Source organism: Nycticebus coucang, chromosome 3 (genome assembly GCF_027406575.1).
Source record: "Nycticebus coucang isolate mNycCou1 chromosome 3, mNycCou1.pri, whole genome shotgun sequence".
NCBI classification, from domain to species: Eukaryota; Metazoa; Chordata; class Mammalia; order Primates; family Lorisidae; genus Nycticebus; species Nycticebus coucang.
In genome coordinates, this window is record NC_069782.1 from 144,257,404 (window position 1) to 144,280,057 (window position 22,654).

The 22,654-nt window shown below is 32.4% G+C and overlaps 1 protein-coding gene across 1 annotated transcript in view; it reads left to right on the forward strand.

Moving 5' to 3' along the window:
* ATRNL1 (attractin like 1) overlaps positions 1–22,654 on the forward strand; it is a 723,386-nt gene that overhangs the window by 253,483 nt on the left and 447,249 nt on the right. The window contains exons 20-21 of the mRNA XM_053583937.1: positions 1,751–1,844; positions 9,721–9,773. Coding sequence (XP_053439912.1) covers positions 1,751–1,844; positions 9,721–9,773 — 147 coding nt within the window. The remainder of the gene's footprint in view (positions 1–1,750; positions 1,845–9,720; positions 9,774–22,654) is intronic.

Genomic DNA, 22,654 nt, shown 5'->3' on the forward strand with positions numbered 1-22,654 from the left:
CTGTTTTTGGATTTCCTTTTGGTTATTTTCCACTTTATTAGCAGTTTCCTTCATTGTTTCCATCATTTCTTTCATTGTTTTCAACATGTGTATTCTAAATTCCCTTTCTGTCATTCCTAACATTTCTGTATAGGTGGAATCCTCTGCAGTAGCTACCTCATGGTCCCTTGGCGGGGTTGTTCTGGACTGGTTCTTCATGTTGCCTGGAGTTTTCTGCTGATTCTTCCTCATGGGTGATTTCTTTTATCTGTTTCCTTGCCCTAATTTTCCTTTCACTTCCTCTTGCTCTTTAAGTTCTCGTGCCTGTGGATGAGCAGAAGCTTTCTCAGGGAAGTGCTTGTCGCTGGAATCACTGTGAGCCACAGCTGCCACCCGGGTCCTCTTTTCAATAATGAAAATGCTTCTTTATGAGAAAAGCTTAAATTTCCTTTCTTTGACCTTTTGTGTCTTACTTTGCGATGCCTGGTGGTGCCTGGGCTGCGACCGTGGAAAACACTTTTCTGCCTGGTTCATTCTTTGTTAGTTCCCTGCTAGGCGCTGAGGCTAGGGGATACAGGAGAGTGTGCTGCTTTTTGTCCCTTCACTCCCTGATCCAGCTTTATGGTTGAAACAGAGGCGGAAACCTTTTCTTTAGCTTTTTCAGTTGGTCAGAATGTTCCTCAGGTCAGCTGTAGGAAACACATATTATTTTCTTTAACTTTAGTGTATATGCTGATGGTTTCCAAAATTAGCCCTTTTTATTTGTCCTGCTGCCTCAGTTAAATAACCATAGCTGTTCACACCTGAGTAATTGTGTCCCCTCTAATATGTCACCTAGATTTTGGGGACCTACCTCAAACTCTTCAAAGAGGTCGTTGACATTTCATTAGGCTAAAGTAATGAAAATTACTCACACCTTTCCGCGTAGAATACTGGATTAATAACACTGAAATGTTTTTTTTTCCTGATGATCCACACCAAATTCTGTCATCTTTCACTCATTTTGATTATTTTATTGATTCGGATTGGCTCAAAGATTTGTGGATGAGGGCCTCCAACTATTCTGTTGGTCTCCTCTTTTGAAAGTGTTCATTTTGGTCTTGTACGAAATTTTAGTGTACAAAATCTATTTTATGTTGGAGACTCAATTAAAATAGCAATATGATTATCTGATTACATTTGTTCCTTCATTAGCATTAATGTTAGAATTTCTATTGATATTTTAAGAAAAAATAATTAAAAGTTGAACATGGGAAATTTTGACTCATTAGCTTAATTTCGCATGTGTATATAAATCTAGGAAGACCATATTATTTGATTTTTGTCTGTAGAATGGTTTGTGTGCTAGCTAGCTAGCTAGCTGTGTGTTAGAACACCAATAGTTTCATTAATGTTTTTTGAAAGGATTAGTAGCAAAATCAGCCTTGTCTTTTTAGAATATGTAACTGGATTAGAGAATGAATTATAATCTGAAATACTGAAATACTGAAAATAAAAAGGTGCCTAATGTATGATTGTATTGCTGTTTGTAAGAGAAAATGGACTTCAGAATACACATAAAGACTTTATGGAATTTCATGAAATTGCAAATAAGTGAATCTACTTCTCTTTAATTAAAAATGGCTTATAATATATGGTAGCCTATAAGTTTTTGGATGATAAAAGAAAATAACAGGACATAAACATAAGATAGTAATAATACCTTCCCTGAACTGTGACATGCATGTTTGTGATGCAGAACATTAAATATCGTTTTGGTTTTAACTTTCAGCTTGTACATGCAGTGGCCATGCAAATATTTGTCATCTGCACACAGGAAAATGCTTTTGCACAACTAAAGGAATCAAAGGTGATCAATGCCAATTGTAAGTAAAAATGATTCTTTAGGACTCTTATGGGTTAACTTGTGCTGTAGAACTAATTTTTATAGGTTTCACTCTTTAAGTTTAGTACTTTGCCAGACATTCAATTTTACTTATATCTTTCGAATTCACTTCAAAATTAAACCTTTTAAAATTATAATTTTCTGGAAGCTTTAAAACCCATCTCATATAACATGTTTTTTTTATTTCTAAAAAAAAAAAAAAGAAGCATTCTTATTTTTTCTGGAAAATACTTCTTCATTTTATGCATCAAATGCATTATTATCCTTATAATTTCCTTCCATATCATACCACATAGAGTATATCTCTGCTCTTATTTCTTTTATTATTACTTCTGATAACTGTAGTTCTTTAATTCTTCTAACTGATTCCTTATATTAATTTTCTCTTTTTTCTGTTCTTTTCTTTAGTGTTTAGGAACCCACTGTTGTTACTTTGCTCTCAATATTCTTAATAGTGACTTTTGTCCTTTTATCATTTAGTTGTTATTCTCAATTTTTTTCTTTCAAAAAATTAATTCTAAAAAGCAATGTTTTTGCCTATTTAAACTTTTTCCTTGTTCTTTCTTGTTCATGTACATCATATTATAAAAATCAAATTTTATTGTTTTGATTATGTATGTGCAAATACGTGTTTAGGTTAATTAGACTTAATTAGATATAAATTTTTATGTACTTGTAGTTTTGAAAAATTATTTATTAAATATTTCATAATTCTGTAATTATTAGTTAGAATTTAATGTTTGTATCAAATATTGTATGTGTATAATTAATCTAGTCAAGCAAGAAATATGATCTTTTTATTTATTTTTATACAAATATATTATGTTCTGTAGAATTATTTTAAACATTTTAGTTTAGAGGATCATGTCTTTGGCCACCTTCTGTATTATAGGTTTTCAAGTTCTGAGAAGATGAACACAACTAGTATTTATTCCTTCTCCATATTATCTAAAGTTAAAAATGAGTTCAAAGCATAAGATTGTGGAGAAATTCCTATTAAGAAAACTCATGTTGGGAGGCACCTGTGGCTCAAGGAGTAGACCCCATATACAGGAGGTGGCGGGTTCAAACCTGGCCCCGGCCAAAAAAACAGCAAAAAAAGAGAAAACAAACAAATAAAAAACCTCATGTTGATTAAAACCAATGTAATTAAGTCAGAGTTCTATGATTTAAGACAGAAGTATGCCTCCAATATTTGTAATACTTAAAGCTTCGTTTTATCAAATAGGGCTAACTTCATGGGTGAGTGGATTGTGAATTTGCACAGGTTCCTATGCGTAGAAGGGCATCACACTTGGTTTAATGCTCTGCTGTGGCCATCTGTCAATTTCTTAACAATTTTTTAAAACTAGAACCTTATGTTTCATCCTTTCCCGCTCCCTCAAATCATGTAGTAGGTCCAGGTCACAAACAATCTTGTTTATCTTGATTAACTTCTCTGTTGGTTAGATAAAGGTATATGCAATAAATAAATTTTCTATAGACCATATTGCCAGTAAAATAGGCAAAAATAAAATATGAGATTATATTATGACCACAAACATTAAAAAATTTACCATATTTTTACATAAATGATTGTAACCACATAACCATCTATAGTAATTATTTCTTATGTAATGCAATATTTCAATAATGCATTTTTGTAGACAAGAGAAAGCAATATTTTAATTCATTGAAATCAGGGGCTTATCAGCTTAGTTAATATAGTGTTACAAGATTTGGTATATGTATGCAATATTGGAAAATAAATTACATAGTTTGGAATGATGAAAATATATTTTGCTTTCATCCTTATTTATACCTTTTTGCAATAAAAAGGGGACATTGCAGTACTAATTTGTAAAGAGTATTTTGTAGATAGTATTACTTTTTTGTTTATTTAGCTTTTATTGTGGGACAATGAAGAATAGGGTCCTTTTTAAAGAAATTATTTGTCATAGTCTTCCTGTTACTGGAAAAAAAGCTTTATTAGGGAGCAAAGTTAGTAATTCAAATCAGCAAATAATTTTTTTTTTTTTTTTTTTTTTTTTTTGTGGTTTTTGGCCAGGGCTGGGTTTGAACCCACCACCTCTGGCATATGGGACCAGTGCCCTACTCCTTGAGCCACAGGCGCCGCCCAGCAAATAATTATTAACTAGGTGCTTGATGCTACTAATACAGATGAATAACACAAGTTTTTTGCATAAATTATCTTTTATGCTGGCAGTGAAGGCACTGCTTACATTAGTGACTTGATATGCTCATGAACCCTTCCCTCTTCTCAGGATAATGTGTTTGGCTTCCCATATTTAGTCGGACTTCACATATTCATGTATATTTTTAATAATCTTCCCAAACTGAAATTGTTCACTTACCTTCTGCTATTTCTCTCCTTGCATTATCTATGCATTTCTCTGATTTTTTTTAAAGTGAACTTTGGGGAGGACCATTGTATCAGTACCAAAATGTAAATGTTCAACAAATTTATTTAATGGAATGAAATGAAGAAAATATTGATAGAGTACTTAAAGAGGAGTGACTCATTCATCTTGAAGAGATAAGGAAATTTGAGTGAAAGATATTTGCGCCGAAACTTGAAGGAGTAAAATGTTTCTGGATAAGAAAACAGCATTAGTAAAAGCAAATAAGTGAAAAAGAACATGTTCATAGCATTTCCAGTTCCGGTTTTGGCTCAAAGATGTAGATAACTGGAAGGAACATTGTTCCCACTCTTGCAATGAAAGAAAGAAAAACTAGGTTAACAGAAAATTCATGAGTTTCTTGAAATCATTGGAGAACTGAGATCACAGGGTATCAAAATGGCCAAAAATCTAAAGAGAGACCAGATCTTTCAGACAGAGATGAGACAAGAGCGTTGGCTTACCTGGAGTAAAGTTAGCTGGAAACTGATAAAGAGTTCTGCTACAGTGGTGATAAACTGGCAGAGGTTGAATGTGCACTGTCAATAGTGTAAATCTCCTGAGAGCTGTAGAACTGTACCCTTTTGAGAATTTTTTTTCTCCACAAACTTTACCAGTAGTTTATAGAAAAAAAAAAAAAATTTTAAGAGTGTATTCCCTATAGTCTAGTTTCATAGAGGGGAATGTCAGCCACAATGGCAGGGCCTCAATAGTGTGGTTAAAATATTTATGTAAATGAGCACCAAATGTCTGTCCCACCATGATAATGACAGTTCTGAACTGGCACTGGCTCAAAACACATTTAGTACTGAAAAATGGAAACATAAGGGCTGGGTGCAGTGGCTCACGCCTGTAATCCTTGCACTCTGGGAGGCCGAGACGGGTGGATTGCCTGAGCTCAGGAGTTGGACACCAGCATGAGCAAGAGTGAGACCCCACCTCTGCTAAAAACTAGCCAACTGTTGTGGCAGGTGCCTGTAGTCCCAGCTCATCAGGAGGCTAAGGCAAGAGGATTGCTTGAGCCCAAGAGTTTGAGGTTGTTATGAGCTATGATGACACCATGGCACTCGACCCGGGGTGACAGTGAGACTTTGTCTCATAAAGAAAAAAAAATAAGAATAACAAATAATTTTTAGAAAAGAAAAAAATGGTAACTTAAAAATGAATTAAATGAAAATATGAACTATAATGCAAATATGTTATAGGTCAAGTGATATTTCCTAAGAATTTTTTTTTTAAACTTTCGAGGGATAATATGCAGGCTTCAAAGAAAAAGCAACGTTATTATTTTTGTAAACTAGCTTAATTTTACAATGTGAAGTCAATACATATTTCCATTCTGTAAAATATGTCTCTCATTCAGTTAAATTCATTTTTAATTTAAGAGTGTAAAGAAATTCAGTAGTATTTAGTGTTTCTTTTTTTAGCTCCCTAACAATCTTTGTGATAAATACTGGTGTTTCTCAGTGGGAAATAAAAGGAAATAGAATAAAAATAGGTGAAACTGTTGATAAAAAAGTGTGGCAGAAGCTTGTGTGATTTTATCAAAGCTTTTATATTATACACAGTTTGCTGAACTTTCCAGTATCTTGCATCAAGCATGAGTCCTTTGTTTCTCTGTTAATTCCAAAACTACTCATTTCTGTCCAAGTCTAACCAGTGATTAATGCTGATATTAATCAGCATTAAACTTCAACCACAAGGACTGGGAGTTTGTTCTGTTTCCCACATTGTCACCAACATTTCCTGAGATTGTTGTCCATGGAACATACTCACATCCACGTGTTTATCTCAGCATCTGCTATTGAAGTAGTCCTAATTCACTGGAAGTTGGAATTGGAAGTTTCTTTAGGTAATGGATCCTTAGGATGAGATTGTATAATTCAATGATTTGTAAGATGGCAATAGACATGATATTGCTGATGGCAAATCAGGTAGTGATTATCATGGTATGCTATAGTATGATAATTATTGAGAATCTTAACTGTGGTTGACGGAGATAAAGTATAGCTTAAAGGAAAAGCATGAGTTTATGTATTAACTTTAACATTTGAAAAAAGTATGAGAGATAGAATTATAAGGGTTGGCTGGCTTTTATTCAATACAAAAGCCTTGAAGAAAGATCCTTTCATCAACACAGGGCACGCTGTGAATATCAGAAGGCCTTCATGGTAGCATTTAAAGGCCCTCATCTTCTGCATCCCGAAGGCAGAATATGTTGAAAATCATGCCAAAATTTAATCTTAAAGTCAGCTGATGATAAATGAAACTGCAACCTTACCCAAGATTGTTTTGCCATACCAAAATTACTGCCTGAGTGGAGGGAATAGGACTTTGAGACCTAGAACAGGGATACTTATGAGTTCTGAAGGATGAGATAAATAGGCAGCCAGCTATTATAGTTATTACATGACTTATCTCACCAGAAAAAAGAAAATCACGAACCAATAAGCAGAAGTTTGATCTCAGCTTCTTCAATGGAAAATTATTATCCTTCACTCTGTCAATCAGATCTGGATTTTATATTCCTAGACCTGTCAATTAAAGTAGAAGTTATATTCCTTGGAGGAAGTGCCTCTACCATCTCATCAATGTAAATATGCAATATTCCCTCACCCTTTCTTCAGTGAGACCTGAAGCCATTTAGTAGAATAACTGGTCATTGTAAAGGGGAACACACATAATTTTCAAAGTCTGTTGTATAAGACATTTGAACTGATAATGGTCTTAAAATTACACTAATTTATTCACTTAAAAATCCAACTTAAGCACTGTTACTATATATTACAAGGAGTTATGTTACTATTTCAGAAAATACCCTTGAGAAATTTTGTCTTAACATTTACTGCATGTGAAAAAATAAAAACAAAAACAAGCCAAAAATATTTTTCTGTAGAGTCCACCCAGTAGACCTTATCTAATCTATTCTTAATCACTGGAAAATAACTAATTTCCAACAGAAGTAAATAAAGTGTTCATGTGTCATATGTATAGTAAATTTGGAGCTAGGTTGGACAAAGGAAAACGTCAATTTATTAGATTAATAGTTCTCAGTGAAGATGGAATAGCTCCTTTTAGAAATTTATGGATTTTTACAATTATCTTAAAAATTGGGAAGTGCTAATTGGCATTTAAATGATGAATAGTAACAGCTCCTTGTTCGAATGGGAGCTCACAGAGAACAGGTAATAAATGAAATCTTGTTCCAATTGTGTTTGAGTACAGTGGGTCCACAAATGCACTCTGGTCTTTTTTCTGTTCCTAACCACAAAATAGATATGTGTAGCTTCTGATTAAGTCCCTTATGTTGGCTTTTTAACTGTGAAGAAAAAACCATTACGGTAGAAAGGGCCAAGAGGAAGAAGTCCTTGAAACTACTTTCATTCATACCGGATCCGGTCAAGATGGTAAATCAGAAAGATAGAGCTCACACCAAGACAAATAGCAGGCTATTAAAAAGAAAAAAAATAGAGGGAACATGATATTTTCAAATAATAGCTGGATCCTATTTATATATAGTGCCAAAATAATCCCTAGTTTAAGATATGGACAGACTTGTGATGAAATGTCACAGAAAATATATTTTCTTTCTTGACATTCCACCACATAAGAGATGATATCTCCTTGTGGTTTTGATGTACATGTGCCAACGAGTAGTAATGTTGAACCTTTTTTTCATGTATTTGTTGGCCATTTGTATGTCTTCTTTTGAGAAACCTCAATTCAGGTTATTCGTTCATTTTTCAGTCATACTGTATTCTTGCTATGGAGATGTTTGAGTTTCTTGTGTGTTCTGGATATTAATCCCCCGCTGGATGAATGGTTTGAAAATATTTTCCCCATTCTGTAGGATGTCTTTTCATTCTTATTGATTGTTTCCTTTGCTGAGCAGAAGTTTTTTGTTTTGATATAATCCCATGTGCTATTTTTTGCTTTGTTTCTTGTGCTTTTGAAGTGTTGTTCATAAAATCTTTTCCCAGGCCAATGCCCTGAAGCTTTTCTCTTCTGTTGTCTTCTAGTAGTTTTATAGTTATAGGTTTAACATTTAGGTTTTCATTCATTTGAAGTTGATCTTTGTACAGGGTGAGAGGTAGAGATCTAGTTGGATTCTTCTGCATATGGATATCTACTTTTCCAAGAACCATTTATAGAAGAGACTTTCCTTTCTCCAGTGGGAGTTGTCATTTTTTTCAAAAGTCAGTTGGCTGTAGATATGTGGATATAATTCTGGATTCTTCATTCTGCTTCATTGTGCTATGTGTTGGTATCATACTGTTTTGATAACTATAGCTTTATAGTATATTTTGAAGCCTGCCATTGTGAAGGATAATGGTCTCCAGTTCCATCCAAATTATTGCAAAAGGCATTGAGTCATCTTCCTTCAGGGGTGGGTAGTATTCCATGGCATATATATACCACATTTTGTTAATTGAGTCATGAATTGCTGGGTTCTTGGGTTGATTTCACATCTTTGCAACTGTGAATTGTGCTGCAGTAAACATTCAAGTGCAGGTGTCTTTTTGATAAAATGACCTTCTTGCTTAAATATCCAGTAAAGGGATTGCTAGATCAAAGTCCTCAATGTGTAAAATTATTATGTGTTAATTAATGTCAAAATAAACTTAAAAAAAAACTTGAAACACTTCATATTTGTTAAGGTTAGTAGTTTTAGATTGTTATGGGACTTAAATAATCTATTTGGGAATGTAATATATATAAGAAATATTATGCATAATAATGCAGGGCATATTATTTGGAATATTTTCCTATATGAACAGTAGTATTTTGAACCCATTTGTGACAAGTCAAGTTTATTTTTTGCAACAGAAAAATAAGTTTGTATACTGATGTGCTTTCATTTGTTATTATCTCCTTATGTGTATTTAAACTTTAAGCTTCTAATATTAGTCTATTTTTTTCAGTTAGCTGTATTTATTTTTTTATTTTTATTTTTTAGTTAGCTGTATTTAGAGAAACCTTTTTTCTGTTAGTAGTATAGAAAGTCTTTTTTTTTTTTTTAACTGTAGATTCACTTATATGGAAACTCAGGGAAAATATATTAATTCCAAAGAATAAGACAAGTAAGCAAGTAAGAAAATAATAATGGATTTTTGAAATCACTCACTTTTCCTCTTCTATCTAAAAGTGTCTGTATCTTATTCCAGGCTTTGAACTTCTTCACATTATTAAGAAAGGATACATATCCAAAACTCACAATTACATCTCATCTGCCTTTAGCCTACTTTATGATCCTCTCATGTATATCTTCTCCACTGTTTCTTTTCTCATTTTTGCTCATATATAGGCTTTCTACAAATGAGGCTTACTTTGAAATTTTTAATTAATTATATAGTTTTTAAGGTATTTTAATGTAAAGTATACATACTTTTTTTGCTTGAAGAAAATGAGGCTTGTGAATTACATTGTTTAATATTAAATGGATTTTTGTTTCTGCAGATGTGACTCTGAAAATCGCTATGTTGGTAATCCACTTAGAGGGACATGTTATTGTAAGTATTTGTGTATTTTTCATTTCAAATACTTGGTTTATATTATTAGTTTCACATAACGAAGTTCATCTGGAATAATTAAAATGGCCATTAACATCTTATAATTTCTATTTCTTAAATATTGTAACGCAACTCCATCTATTAATATATTGCTAAGGATAGCAATGTCTTTTTTGCTATATATTTTATATATTTTTAAATTGTATTTGGTGCAAATTTTTTACTCTGGAAAGTAAAATGGCCATAAATCTTATTCTGAACATGGAACAAAATATAGAATTTGAGTAAATTTATGTGATTTTAATGTAATCATTTTCATTATGATTAATTTTTGAACAAACATTTAGAATAATAGAATTTTGCAATAGATTTTTTACAGGAGGCAATTTTGGCTATTGTTTTAAAAACCGGACTGATTTTGTACTTAACAGATAATTTATATGGTAGATGTATGTTCAACTTTTAAGAAACAGCCAATCTATTTCCCAAATGGTTGTAACATTGTACAGTCCTACCAGCAGTGTATGGGAGTTTCAGTTCTTCCATATTTCTTAATCCTTTGTACAGGTAGTCTTTTAAATTTTAGCCATTCTAAAAGGTGTGTAATAGTCTAAAAGGTGTGTAAAATAGTCACATTTTAATTTGCATTTCCCTAATTAATAATGGTGTTAAGTATATTTTCATGTCTTTGTGTGCCAATATGTATATTTTGTTTGATGAAATATCTAAATTAATTGCTTACTGTTTTAATATATTGCTAATTTTTATATTAATAAGTTTCTAGGATACTCTATCCTAAATACAAGTTCTTTGTCAGATATATAACTTGCAAATATTTTTCCTTGTTTATTAGCTTACTAACACTATCTTTTATCTTATTAACACTATTTTTTTGAAGAGCAGTTTTTAATTTAGATGGAATGCACCTCATTAACTTGTTCTTTTGAAAACCTTAGCCTACCAGAAGGTCACAGAGATTTTTCCCTATGTTTTTCTGAAGAAGTTTTATATTTTTAGGTTTTCCATTGAAGTATAGAGTATACTTTGAGTTCATCCTTTTATATATAGCATAGTAAGTGATGGGTTGAAATACTTTTTCTTCTCCATACAGATATTTAAATATTGAAGCAAAATTTAAGGACTGTCATTTAACCAAAGAATTACGCATGCACCTTTGTTGAAAACAGTTGTCGGTATATACGTGGATTTATTTCTGTAATTTCTTTTCTGTTTCATTAAACTATTTGCTTATTTTTATGCCAAAACATTTTATAATTAATGTAATTTTATAAGTCTTAAAACCAGAAAATAATTGTCCTGCAACTCTGTTCTTCCATTTCAAACATTTTTTGGCTATTCCATTTCTTTTGCATTTAAGAATATACTTGTCAATTTTTAGAATGTACTTGTCAATTTTTGCAAAAACAAATGTTAGGATTTTTATTAGGATTTTGTTGAATTTATAGATAAATTTTGGAGAATTGACCTTTTTTGAGATAGAGTCTTATTTTGTTGCCCAGGCTAGAGTGACGGGGCTTAGTCTAGTTCATAGCAACCTCAAATTCCTGGGTTCAAGCAATCCTCCTGCCTCAGCCTCCTGAGTAGCTGGGACTACAGGCACAAGCCACAACACCTGGCTAAATTTTCTATTTGTAGTAGAGACGGGGTCTTGCTTTTGTTCAGGGTGGTCTTGAACTCCTGAGCTAAAGTGATTCTCCTGCCTCAGCCTCCCAGAGTGCTATGCCACTGGGCCTGGCCTGACATCTTAAATATAATGAGTTTTTTGATCCATGAGCATAGCATATCTTTTTAATTTTTCATTAATTATTTTGTTATTTATATCAATAATATTTTATAGTTCTAACTGTTCAGGTTATTCACATTTTTGTCAGATTTATTTACTTTTGTTGTGATTGTTAATGGCAGTATATAAATATTTCGTTTCTAACTGTGTCCCATATTATAAATAATTGATTTTTATATTGATTTTGTATCCTGTTGCTTTGCTAAACTCATATTTTGGTCTTAGCAACTTTTTTTGTAGATTTTTGTCAGAATCTATGCATAGAGAATGGTATTTTTTTTTGCAAGTAACGGCAGCTAGATTTCTTCCTTTCTGAGCTGGATGCCTTTCATTTCTTTTTGCTTGCCTTGCTGCAATGGCTAGCCCCTTCAATACTATAGTGAAAATATGTGGTGAGCATGCTAATATTTATTCTTTCTTGTTGCTGATCTTAGAGGGAAGGCATTCAGGTCTCTATCATTTAGTCTGATACAGTTTTTCCTTGCTGCCTTTATTAAGTGCAGTATCCTATTTCTACTTCACTGAGTATTTTTATTAGAATGGATGTTTGTCTAATGTTCTTTCCTGCATCAATTTAGATAGAGTTCCAATTTTACTTTGTTAATTTGGTGATTTTAAATTTGATGAATGGTATAGCATTATATGAATATACTCCTTTTGGGGGGTCCACTGATAAGTGTATGGACTCTAGTATTGTATCTGTGTTGTGTCTATTGAGAAAAATGCTGCTTTGAACATTCATATGGTCTTTGGGCATATATTTTTATTTTCCTTGAGTAGATTCCTAAGAGTATAATTGTAGATTTGCTTCATAATCGTATACCTGACTTTTAAAGAAGCTGCCAAACAGTTTTCCAGCATGTTTAAACAATTTTCTTGTTCATACTAGCAACTTATGATTATTTCAGTTTCTCCACCTCTTTATCACACTTGGTATAATCTGTCTTCTTGGTTATAGACATTCCAGAGTGTGCATAGTGGTATCTTATGGCTTTAATTTGTATTTCTTTATTGACTCATAATAATAAGCTTAATTTCCTGTGTCCTTGCCTTGACCATATTTTGCTGGGTGTTTAAAATATATACTATTTTCTAATATTTTTCTTGCTATTTTAAATTCCATTTTCTATTTGTCTGATATCTAACAATGAAATTCATTTGAATATATTTGTTTTATATTCCTCAACTTTCAGGAACTCAGTTTATAGATTTGCTTAGATTTTAAATGCAGTTAATTATATTACATGCAAATATGGATAGTTTTATGTCTTTTCCAATCTTTGTATCCCATTATTGGGTTGGTGGAATTTCTGTTTCAGTGCTGAATCACAGTAATGATAATAGCCTTCTTTATCAATTGGATATTAATTATAATTTATGGATATTCCTTGCATTAATTTAAGCAAATTCCTACTTTATTGCACTGAAAGATTTGTTTTATTCTTTATTTCAGATTAACATAAAGCCTTAACTAGAGATTTTTATCATTTATGCCTTTTCCTTCAATTTGTTAAATGCTTAGTTGCATTAATTGATTTTTCTCGCATTAAACATCTTATTTTGGGCTAAACCAAACTTACTATAGTTATGGTATATTATTATTTGGAAGACAGCTTAATATCACTTGTTTATATTTTATTTAGAATTATTTTTATTATGAATGAATGTGGTCTATTTAGTACAGTATTTTTTCTAACCGAATGACCTTTGATTGTGGTTTTTAGTATTTTTTCTTTTCTGTCTACACATTGTATCATTATGGTAATAGCTTTAAAAATAAACTTGGAATGATCACTGTCTTCTTTTAAAACAAGAATATTTGAAACTTTAAGGATAAGGTAATTAACCCAAAATTTCTGGGTCTGATACTTTTAAATTGGTATTTTTAAAACCTTTTTGTTTTGCTATTTCATAGCATCAGGTTTTGTTTTTACACATCCTTTCCACTGTGTTTTGAAAAATTATTTATTTTTTACCATAAAATATTCTATTTTATTTAGTAAACCTTTGAGAATTTGGCATAGCACTAAACAAAGTATATCAGTTTAGTATATGTTCATTGTGATTTTTAGGTGAAGTTGAATATTAGTCTTCTTCATAATTTATATATAACATTGTTTTTGTTTCAAAATCAGAGTAAAATTTTTAGACAATTAAAATTAAGGAAAACATTGGTCAAATTTCTTAATTTTTTTTTGTTTTTTGAGACAGAGCCTCACTATGTCGCCCTTGGTAGATTGCAGTGGTGTCACAGCTCACAGCAACCTCAAACTCTTGGGCTTAAGCGACTCTCTTGTCTTAGCCTCCCAAGTAGCTGAGGAATTTCTTAATCTTTTTGACTTATTTTCCATATCCGTAAAACAGTGATAATGTACATGCTTTCTTATTTACATATTTTTTATGTTTACTGCTAATCTGAATTGAATTTTCAGATTAAAATGAAGGTGTATATGATTAGGTGATATAGTTTGCTTTTGTAAGGTTGAAGTCTGAGTTGTTGCGTCCTTCACCCAGGAAATGCACCATGTATCTGTGGAGTGAACCCTTTGGATATGAACTTACCCAACTCCTCCCCTTTAATTGAGTTTTTCTTTCATGTGGGTAGATAGTTGTTAATCTATGAGGTTCATTGAGTATGATTTTGTTTTTTAGTTCATAAATTTTAGGTTTTGTTTTTAGTAATTTCCTTCTCTTGTATACTGGTGGTGTTTTGCCTACTTTTGGTGTAAGATTTTCTTTATTTGCATTAATTCTACATTTAAAAAATTATCATATACATACACATACACATATATTTAAATATATATAATTTTCTTAATTTCTTATTAAGTAGATGTTCCTTAACATCTTTAACCATCTTTTAAATTCTTTCTGGTTTAAAATCTGGCATATCAAATCCCAAATATTATTAAGAAATTTTTGTCCTCTGTGGCACAATGACAGTGTTCGGAAACATTTTTGTTTGTTATGGCTGGGGAAGGAGCCATATGGGTTTTATGGGCATCTTGTAGATAGTTAGATAGGGTTTGCGCTAAGCGGCCTATGATGAACAGGCCAGCCTCCTCAGAAAAAAGATTTACCTGGCCCAGGGTATCAGTATCAATAGTGTAGAGGTTGAGGAACTCTGAGTTAGTGGCTTAATCAGATTTAGATTTGTATGGAGAACATATTTTATAGGTTGTTCTGTGTTCTTTATCTAGAAGTGCCATATAATATCTGATAGTCTCTCTTTTTATGTTTTTAGCAGACACTGATGCTCAATATTTAGATATTAATTGATAAAGGTTGCAAAATTATCATATTCCAATTCCTTATTTCTTAATGTGAACACTGCTGTAAAAATAAATTTTCTCTCGCTAGCTATTTGGATACTCAGTGTTATAGTTCATATAGGAAATACATAATAAATAGTCTTTCCCTTTATTTTTATTTATTCCTTTTGTTCCCTTCCTTTTTATGTATTTATTTCTTATTTGCTCAATATCTTTCAAAGGTGACAACTAGTTTTGTTCTTGTATTACTATGCACTTATAGATACATATATAGGTATATATTTCAATTCATGTACAATTATAATTCTTACTCATGCTCACATCATTTAATTTCTGTATCATTTAAATTATATTTATTATCTAGCTTTTCCATATTCTTTCTGTGTTTTTTTTTAATTCATTTCAAACATCTTGGATTTATTTTATAGCAATAAATTATTTTGCCTGATTTTTTAAAATTAGATGTTCTTCCTTGACTTTTTTCTTTGGTCTTTAGATTTCACTGTGTTCCTAAAGAATAACTAGTTACATTTATGAACTCATTCTATTTTAGATATATATGAAATAGATTAATGTTGAAGACTTTTATTTGAAGATTAACAATTTTTCTTCTAGATTAGAGGTGTCCAATACAAATGCAATGGGAGTCACATATGTAATTTTAATTTTTATAGTAGCTACATAAAAAAGTAAAAGAAAATAAGTCAAATTAATTTTGACATAAAATATTTTCATTTTAATATGTAATCGGTATTCAAAATAATCAAGTCATTAATAAGATATGTTACATTTCTGTTGTGCTAGTGTTCGATACACCGTCTATATTCTTTACTTATAGCATATCTCAATTCATATCATTCACATTTCAGCTACTCAAGAGCCACATGTGATTAGTGGCTACCCTATTGGACAACTCATCTCTGTATTACGTAGGACCCTGCTCCTTTTTAGAAATGTCGAAGGAATAATCATCAAGCACTAGATGGCAGTCTTGCCATTTGTTCTGAGACCTTTTGAAGTTTAAGACTATTTGAAAGGAAAGTGTTTAAAAAAGAAAAGGATGGTAGTTCTTATAATAGTGTTAATGGAAATTGTTCCAATTTTAAAATTAGATCGAAGGTGCAAGTTCACACTATAACTTAAAGCAATTGACTGTATTGTTGTATTAACTTAATTGAAAGTCAGGTATCAGCAATTGTACCTTACACAGAAAAAAAGACTTTCTATTAATGATATCTAATTTCATTAGCCCTTGTAAATATTGAATTACTCAATTTATTCTTAGTAAATATAAAAGTAGTATTCACATAGTATAGTTTCTTTTTTTTCTTAGATAACCATTTTAACAAAGAAAATTTTAACACAAAGTGAAAGACTGGACTATGAAAATGTTACATAGATGATATATTTGAAAGAGTAGCATTAGAGTACATAAAGTCACTTTCTTCAGTTATCTATTTTATGCCCCTACTGTACTAATTCTTTAAGTACATGTAATAGCCAAACTACTAATTATAGTGTTTTAATATATTTCCAAATAATTCAACATATTTTGATTTATTTCACCTTTTACTTTTTAAAAAATTCCTATTTTATGTTCAATTTTTATTTTATTGCTATTTAAAGTTCAGTGTAGAATTTTGTGTTAATAATACACAACCTGTTTTGAGAGTAGGGAATTTAAGTTAAAAAAAGTCGATCTCAATTTAATTACTTACTGTGGCATGTCACACAAAACAATAAAAGCAATTAAAATTTGAATTAGCTCATATTTAATGGAATTATTTTTTGTTCTAAAACTGAATTAAATATTACTTCTTTAAAACTGTACATGTTGTATTTTGTTAGTGACTGTTTTATATGACTTTTTAACAATTTAATATAAATCACTATTTAAATCGGACCTGGATGGAGAATCTGCAAATGGGGCAGAGGTATCTTTAGGAACACAGAAAATGTACATTCTTATATTTAACAGATTGAAGACATGATGGACTGAACATTATCTGATAAAAAATGAGTCACATTTTTTGCATTTTAACCTTGTCCTTTGATTCATCAGTGATTTTATTAAATTCCCTGATGCTTATATCTCAATATTTTTAGATTTTTATCTCAGAACTATTTAATATTTTAATATAGTCCAAAATTAAGGATACTATAACACAATTATTAAAAATTTAATGTAGCTGAGAAAAAAATGATACTGAGCTAAGGCAGAAGAAAGATGAGAAATTAATTTGACCTATATATTTTATAGTATGAGTGGTATATTAGTCTGGTTGTATAAATGAATAGACTCACTATAAAAATAATAATCAAATAAAAAAGTTTAAGGAAGAAAATAAAAATGTCTTAAAACCTCCCATCAAGTCCCCTAAGTTGAGCTATGTAGTCTGTGCAGCTGAGAAGAGGGGCTGGTATCCTGTATTAACTTTTCTCTCTGAGCCATGTACCCTAGACTGGGGCTCTACCTGCCTTCACCAAGAAGGTAATAATTCCTTATTTGTATAAAATGCGGATGAAGCTAATGAAGGCACTGTCTGCTTTTCTAAATAAATCTCAGTGTCATGGTCTGAGAATGATTATACAACATTTAGGTCATAGCATGCGTAATATTGTTTTGGTGAAAATTTGTTTATAGAAATACAGCTCCTTCTTTGGCATCACTTATTAAATAACCCCTCCCCCCTTTTTCTTCAACAGGGAAAACAATGAACTGACTTAAAAATAATACTATAATACTTAAATACCTTACTATGTCAGGTTTTTAATATGTTCTAACTACCTTAGTCCTCAAATGAGAAAGGTATGCTTATTTTTCCCATTTTATATATAAGTAAACAAAGGTAGAGAAAATTAAATTAATCTGTATAAAATCTCAACAGCAATGAAGAGGTAAAGCCAGGTTTTAACCCAGGTCATCTGGAACTATAGGCCATATTCTTAACCACAGGTCATAAAACTAGAGAAATAGAAATTAGCAATATATTTAACCAGAGTTTTTTTTTTATATGAATAAAATAAAAACATCGTGATGAAGGAAATAAACAGAGGAACTAAACAATTAGGAAGTCATACCATTTTCTCAAATGAGAAATCTTTTTTTTTTTTTTTGGTTATAAGATAGGGTCTCACTGTTGTTCAGGCTAGAGTACAGTGATGTTATAGCTGACTGCAACCTCAAATTCTTGGGCTTAAGTGATCCTTCTACCTCAGCCTCCCAAGAAGTTGGGAACACAGGCCACCATGCCTGGATAATTTTATTTCTTTTTATTTCTTTGGAGAGACAGGGTTTTGCTGTGTTGTTCAGGCTGGTCTTAAACTCCTGGGCTCATGTGATGCTCTTGCCTGGACCTCCCAAATTCCCAAATTGCTAGAATTATAGGCATGAGCCACTTCCCCTGACTAGAAATGAGAAATTTCCATATGAATATATCATACTTTCCAAACTGATACAAAATTTTATGCGGTTTTAATTAGAATTTCATTTAGTTGAATTTTTCAAAGGGCATATATTAAATCTAGAATAAATTACCTTAAGTTAATGTTTTATAATATACTTTAAAATTCAGTATGCCAGGTGTGGTGGCTCGTGTCTATAATCCTAGCACTTGGGAGGCCGAGGTAGGTAGATTACCTCAACTCACAAATTTGAGACCAGCCTGAACCAGAGTGAGACCCCCCAACTGTAAAAAATAGCCCGGGCGTGTTGGCAGGCGCCTGTAGTCCCAGCTGTTTGGAGGCTGAGGCAAGAGAATCACTTAATCCCAAGAGTTTGGGGTTGCTGTGAGCTATGACTCTAGAACTGAAATTTCATCTTCAATAGGTTCTTGGGCTCAGTGATTCAAAGAATGAATCCACGGACCCCGGATAGTGTGGACTACGTAGCAAATGAATGGCTACAAGCCCTTTGGTTCCCCGGCCTAGGAAACCTACTTGAAATTGACCAGGCCTGGGAAATGGGGGTTCCCTGTTCAGGTGCATGTGCAAGGGAAGGGAGATACTAAGGAGCTGGTGTCTCCCCAGCAGTTGTCTGGCCCCTCTGGCTGCTGGAGCCTCCTGACCCCACCCCCAACCCCACAGCCCACTGGTTCCTTTGCCAGCTGCTGCCGCATTAATACCAGCAGGGCAGAGGCAGCAGTTCCACCCTTCAGCATCACAGAGCTGTCTGGTGTGCCTCCCTCCCCCAACCCTCCATCAACTCCACAGCATTCTACCCAGGGTGAGCAAGTGAGACTCTGTCTCAAAAAAAAAAAAAAAAAAAAAGAAAAGAAAATTCAGTAAAATTAAGTACAGGAAGAATAGTGAGAAATACCCACTTGATAGATAACCAAACATACTGTAACTCTATTGGCTCCCGTACTGATATTGGAATATGACCAGTGAAAATGTAGTATAGGATTAGATGCCTGATCATTTGGGAATTTATGTGGTGCTATGGTTTGAATGTTTGTTGGTTCCAAAACTCAGGTTGAAATTTAATTGCCATCATATGGAAGGCCGAGTTTGGCCTACTTTACCGTTCTACTGCCATAGGATGACACAGAAAGAAGGCTCTCACCACATGCTGGCCTCTCAATCTTAGACTTGAAAGCCTCCAGAACTATGACCCAGTACATTTGTTTGCAAATTAAGTAGGCTGTGGTATTCTGCTATAGCAGAAAGAACTAAGACATAAGTCATTTTATTTTTCTAAGCCTTTAATGACTTAATCTGCTTGTTCTTAAATATTCTAAACTGTAGATTGTAGCTTTTGCATTTACTAAAGTTTTTCCCTCAAATACTACATCTCCCTCTAATATTCCAACACTACCAAAAATGACTCCTCTAGTTATCACATACCTGATATTTCCATCCTAATACTTATACAGTCTGAAATTATCTACTTGTTTATTATTTTCTTGAATTAGGGTTTTCAAGTAAAAGGAAATTTTACTGGAATGAAATTTTGTGATCCCGGACCTTATCTTATTGGATTGGAAATGCGTGTGGCTCATATCAGCCTTTCAGTAATATTTAATGGCAGTACATTCATATAAATTATTAATAAATAAGTGAATATACATGCTTTTTGGCTGTATATGCAAGCAATTTTATTGATAGGGACCAAAAATGTTTATAAATCATTTTATAGATTATTAAGTAAAAGTTACTTTAAGTTTCTTATAGGCATAATATGCTATTATATCATTGAAAAACTTTAAGTATCAGGCATTTTCATTTTTAACTTAACATGTTGAACATTTTTTCAAATAAAATCAAAGCAGATTCCCATAAGTCATTGTAGAATAATTTGAAATTTAACTCTTTTGAGATACTGTGAAGCAAAGGAAGATGGTTTCTGAAGAGGTCATGGAATATTATTAAAAAATTGTAAATTAGAATCATTAATGTAGTGATCATAATCCATTCTATTTTATTTATTGATGAAAAAAAGTAAGACCCAAATGCGTGTAAGTGTGTGTTTGGTCACATCATCAGTAGTGTTCAGAGTTTGAGTCATAACCGTGTGCTTTTTCTGTAATAGTGTATCTAGTAAATATTGAACTTGTAAAATTTCTGCAACAGATTTTTACCTTTTTAATATTCTAACTGTTCTGATCTCACTAGAAATTCTTTAAAAAAAATTTTATTTTTAGACAGGATCTTACTCTGTTGACCAGACTAAAGTTCAGTGGCATCATCACAGACTATAATCTCAAACTCCTGGACTCAACCAATCCTCTTGCCTCACCCTTCTGAGTAACTGGGAGCACAGGCATGTACCATCATGTCCACCTAATTTCCTTTTTTTTAGTAGAGATGGGTTTTTTGCTATGTTGCTCAGGTTGGTCTAAAATTCCTGGTTTCAAGTGATGCTCCCACCTGCCCTCCCAAAGTGCTAGGATTGCGGATGTGAGGTACCCCACCTGGACAAAATTCTTTATTAATAACTATAAGCATGGTTTGTATTGTTCATCAAACAAAGGAAAACTGGTATTTATTGCATATTTATGTGCAAAACAATTTCATATCAAATATTTTATTTAATGCTCTCAAGTGGGGGATATTTTTCCTTAATTTGTTTTTTTGGAGAGTTAGAGCTTGCAGAGAGTGTCGGTTACCAACATTCGCTGAATTTTGTTTATTCATTCTACATAAATTTTATTGACTAGCTACTTTGAAAGACTCTGGGAGTATCATAGCAAACAAAACAAGTTCTGATCAATTATAGCTTATAACTGGGAAAATAGATATTAAACCAATTACCTAGGTATGATTTCTGTAAAAACTCTGAATGAGAATTATAGATGCTTTAGGAATGTATTACAAGAGGCCCTGACCTAATTTATGGAATAGGAAGTCAGTGAGGTAAGGAAATAATTGAGTTATTTTTGTTTGCTTGTTTGTTTTTTCCTTTTGAGACAGAATCTCACTATGTTGCCCTTGGTAGAGTGCCATGGTATCACAGCTGACAGGAACCTTAATTTGGGCTCAAGCAATTCTCTTGCCTCAGCCTCCCAAGTAGCTGGGACTACAGGAGCTCACCACAACCACAGCTACAGGAGCCCCACACAACAATTGTCATTGGTGTTTGTCTGGCTCGGGCTAGGTTTGAACCCGCCAACCTCGGTGTACGTGGCTGGCACCATAACCACTGTACTACAAGTGCCACGTCAATAATTGAGCTTTGATGTGAAGCATGACTTGGTTAAGAGTAATGACTGTATGAAGACAGGAAGAAGTAGAATCAGAAATGACTGATTCTACTTTCAAGGTTTGTGGCTAGAAAGAATATGCAATGCTTGAGTTGCTAAAAGAGAGCTGGTACTGAAGCCCATAGAACAAGGTAGAAGCTAAGAGGTGAGAGACTTAGGAGATCTGCAGGATCCAAATAATATAGTGCTTTATGGAACATGTAAAATTTGGTCTTTATCTAAGAAAAATAGGAGGCTATCAAAAGATATTAAAAAGAAAGTCAAATGTTAAATTTTACATTTAAAATAATTATTCTCCTTGCTGGGTGTAAAACAGCTTGCCGGGGACGAAGGGCGGGGAGCAGTAGAGCCCAAAAAGGACCATTTTCAATTCATTCTCTGAGGCATTTTCCTGGAGTTACATGTTAAACATTACTAGGACAAATTGAGAGTATGAATATACTTTATAGTCATGAACTTACATTCACATAAGTTTTATCATTTACTAAACAATTGTTTAAGTCAGCAAACACTCTTATTTATACACATGCCATTGTTTAAAACATATTTGGACTCTTGATATTGTTTTCAAGGTCTATGTGTATCTTTTCAGAGTCCTCAGGATGACTGGTCACATATAATCATGAAATTAAATATTTATAAACAAGTATACAACTGTAAATATTATAAGAGAATCTGACTTGTGAACTATTTCAGATTTAGAAATAAATATAGTGAATAAAGAACTGAAATGACATTCATTGAATACCTTTTTTATGATATAGTACTTTCTAAGCCAAATACACACACACACAAAGATGCGTACTCCACAGAGCAATCCCTATTGGACCATTGAGTCTCAACTGAGCTTCATTACTTTGCATAAAATAACTTAGTTGGTATATACGTGGTAAATTACAACCAAGAGCTTCTTAAATGGGGTAGGTAATGCTAACGTAAAAGTGAAATACAGTCTTAACATTAACATGTTGAAAAAGCAAATTATGAAGCTGTAGTTTCTTTTTGGAAAAATCAAATGTAAAATTTCTCAATTTAAAATTTATGTATAAGAATTGTGGTTCCCAAATGAGTTAGTATTTAGATGAATAGCACCGTTGATACAGA